This window comes from Mastomys coucha, unplaced genomic scaffold (genome assembly GCF_008632895.1).
Source record: "Mastomys coucha isolate ucsf_1 unplaced genomic scaffold, UCSF_Mcou_1 pScaffold3, whole genome shotgun sequence".
In the NCBI taxonomy this organism is placed as follows: Eukaryota; Metazoa; Chordata; class Mammalia; order Rodentia; family Muridae; genus Mastomys; species Mastomys coucha.
In genome coordinates this window covers 60,181,623-60,183,763 of record NW_022196909.1, presented here as the reverse complement: position 1 = coordinate 60,183,763, position 2,141 = coordinate 60,181,623, and the positions used below count along the sequence as shown (strand labels likewise).

Sequence of the window (2,141 nt, the reverse complement as noted above, 5' to 3'; positions counted from 1 at the left end):
CCGCCTCCCGAGCCCTGGGGTCTCGGTCACGTGGCCCTGGGGTCTCGGTCACGTGGGCCATGGCTGCCCGAGCCCCCCACCTGGCGTCCATGGCCCAGCTGCGTGGGGCGGAGGGGGGACCGGGGAATACGAGTCCCCGGGCCGCGCGCTCCCTCCGCTCCCTCCGCCGCCCGCTCCAGCAGCCAGCCAGCCAGCCAGCCAGCCAGCGGAAGTGCCGCGCTCTTCCCGCCTCCTCCCCGCCTCAGCCCCTTCGCGGCACCCCGGCCACAGCGCCCCCGCGCGGCCCGGAGGCAGGCCAGGCCCGGTTCCCCTGGGGAACTCCAGCTGGGACTCCCTCCCTTTCCCAGCTTGCTTGGTGACAACCATCAATCCAAGCCATCCCAGACAGAGTGATGATGACTATTGCCACCTAGTGGGTTGGAATTTTGAGTATCTGGGACCCAAGTACTTCCCCTTGTGTTGGTTTTCCCATTTTTAAACAATGATGTCTCCTCCTTTTTTGGCTGCATCAGTGATCATGCCCCTAGTACCTGTGAAGGTGACCTTCGAGGCTTCGCGTGACCTGGTGCGTCCTCTTTGCCCACTTGCCCAACCTTGTAGAGTCCTGTTGGCATGTTTTCAGTTCCTTTAATTAACCGGAGGCCTTCCCCAATGCTGTCTTTCCCTTTGCTCCTCCTAAATCCGAATTTCTACGACACCTGCCTGAAGCTTCTCAAAGAATGATCCTTCATTCACTCCATTGTCCTCCTTCCTGCCACCTTTTCTTTTCCTTCCCAGCCACCCATTGCAACTTAGAACCACGTATTTAGTTGTTTATGCTTTTAATATCTGTCTCACCCACTCATCTTCTGATGCTTATAAGCGCTAAGCATCGGAAACTATATTGGTTTATTTCTTCTCCTTCTTCATGCTAGTCACAGGCTTGACCTAGCAGGGCCCTCAGTGTGTGGAATCGAAGGGGTAAAAAAGTCAAGTTTCAGGTCTCTTGTGATTAACGTCCCCAAGCTTTTCCAGGGACACATGTCTCCACATTATTCCTTTTCACTCTCCAACCCTGGGTATTCCCGCAGGAAGGAGATGTGTCTGTGCTGGCCAGAACCGATCAGGCCTTCTACCATACCCAGCAAGGCCCTATGCTTGTTCGGGGGCCTGTTTCCTTCAATCTGCCTTTACCTGGGAGTCACAGGTCACGCACGCCTGCCTGTTCACACAACTGTAGAAGCGAAACACTGATTTTTTTTTTAAAGCCTCTCTCTTCCATTTTAGTGTCATATTAGAATAAACACAAAGGTTCAGTTGGGAGCCTTATGTATGAAGTCTTTAGATAACTTTGCGGAGGCCCACTGCCACCAGACCTATAATCTCAGCTACTCAAGAGGCTGAGACAGAAGGATCCCAGTTCAAAGATGACTGCTTGGGCTACAGAGTCCAGGCCATCTCAGGCAACTCAGTGAGATCTTACCACAAAATAAAAAAAATGAAAAGAGGGCTGGGGACACAGCTCCGTGATAGTAAGCTTGCCTACTGCTGGGGAGGCTCTAGGTTCAGGCCCCAGTGCCAAACACACTCACAAAGGTATTTTAGGTAAGACCCCTCAGGGGTCAGTTTGCTTGTCCCTGTTTTCCCGGTGGCTGGCAATTTCAGTCCATGTCATCTTCAGGATTCCTTCAGAATACCAGTGGCTTTGAGAGTCTTTCAAGAATCTCTGTCCAGACCACCTGGGAAGTTCTTCCTTCCAGATCTGCTCTTCTTCATCTGCAGTCCTTCATCTCATTTTAGGACTATGTTAGCCCCAGGACTAATCAGCAGAGGGGCGACATGGCTTGGGTCCCAACTGTAGCAGCTGCGGCTCCAGCTTGCAGGTGGGAAGAGGTGGGGGCCCAACCTAGCTTCAGTCAGTACATAGCAATGGCTTGCCGGAGATTTTCAGGTCATCGAAGGGCAAATAAGAAAGGAGCTGAGAGAGAGAATGGAGAGATGCAGAGTTAATGTCCTGAGTGATGGCAGCAGGGACCTGAGTAAGCTGAAGGCCAGATAATGAGAGATCTGGGTATGGCAGAGACCCAAAGCTTTAGGCAAGATCTGAAATAAACCATGCAGAATATCTGAGCTGGGAGTGACCTTAGAGCTGGACCAGTCCA

General features: G+C 52.7%; 2 protein-coding genes across 4 annotated transcripts in view; both read right to left on the bottom strand.

Annotated features, from left to right (window-relative positions):
* Slc35b2 (solute carrier family 35 member B2) overlaps positions 1-214 on the bottom strand; it is a 3,717-nt gene extending 3,503 nt beyond the window's left edge. Inside the window, exon 1 of one of the 2 annotated variants that reach the window (XM_031346881.1) lies at positions 81-214. In XM_031346881.1, the coding sequence (XP_031202741.1) occupies positions 81-91 (11 nt within the window). In that variant the 5' untranslated portion in view covers positions 92-214. The remainder of the gene's footprint in view (positions 1-80) is intronic. The other variant, XM_031346883.1, reaches the window with a different exon arrangement.
* A 590-nt stretch (positions 215-804) lies between these two features.
* Positions 805-2,141, bottom strand: part of Nfkbie (NFKB inhibitor epsilon) — a 7,298-nt gene continuing 5,961 nt past the window's right edge. The window contains exon 6 of one of the 2 annotated variants that reach the window (XM_031346884.1): positions 805-1,957. In XM_031346884.1, coding sequence (XP_031202744.1) covers positions 1,892-1,957 — 66 coding nt within the window. In that variant the 3' untranslated portion in view covers positions 805-1,891. The remainder of the gene's footprint in view (positions 1,958-2,141) is intronic. The other variant, XM_031346885.1, reaches the window with a different exon arrangement.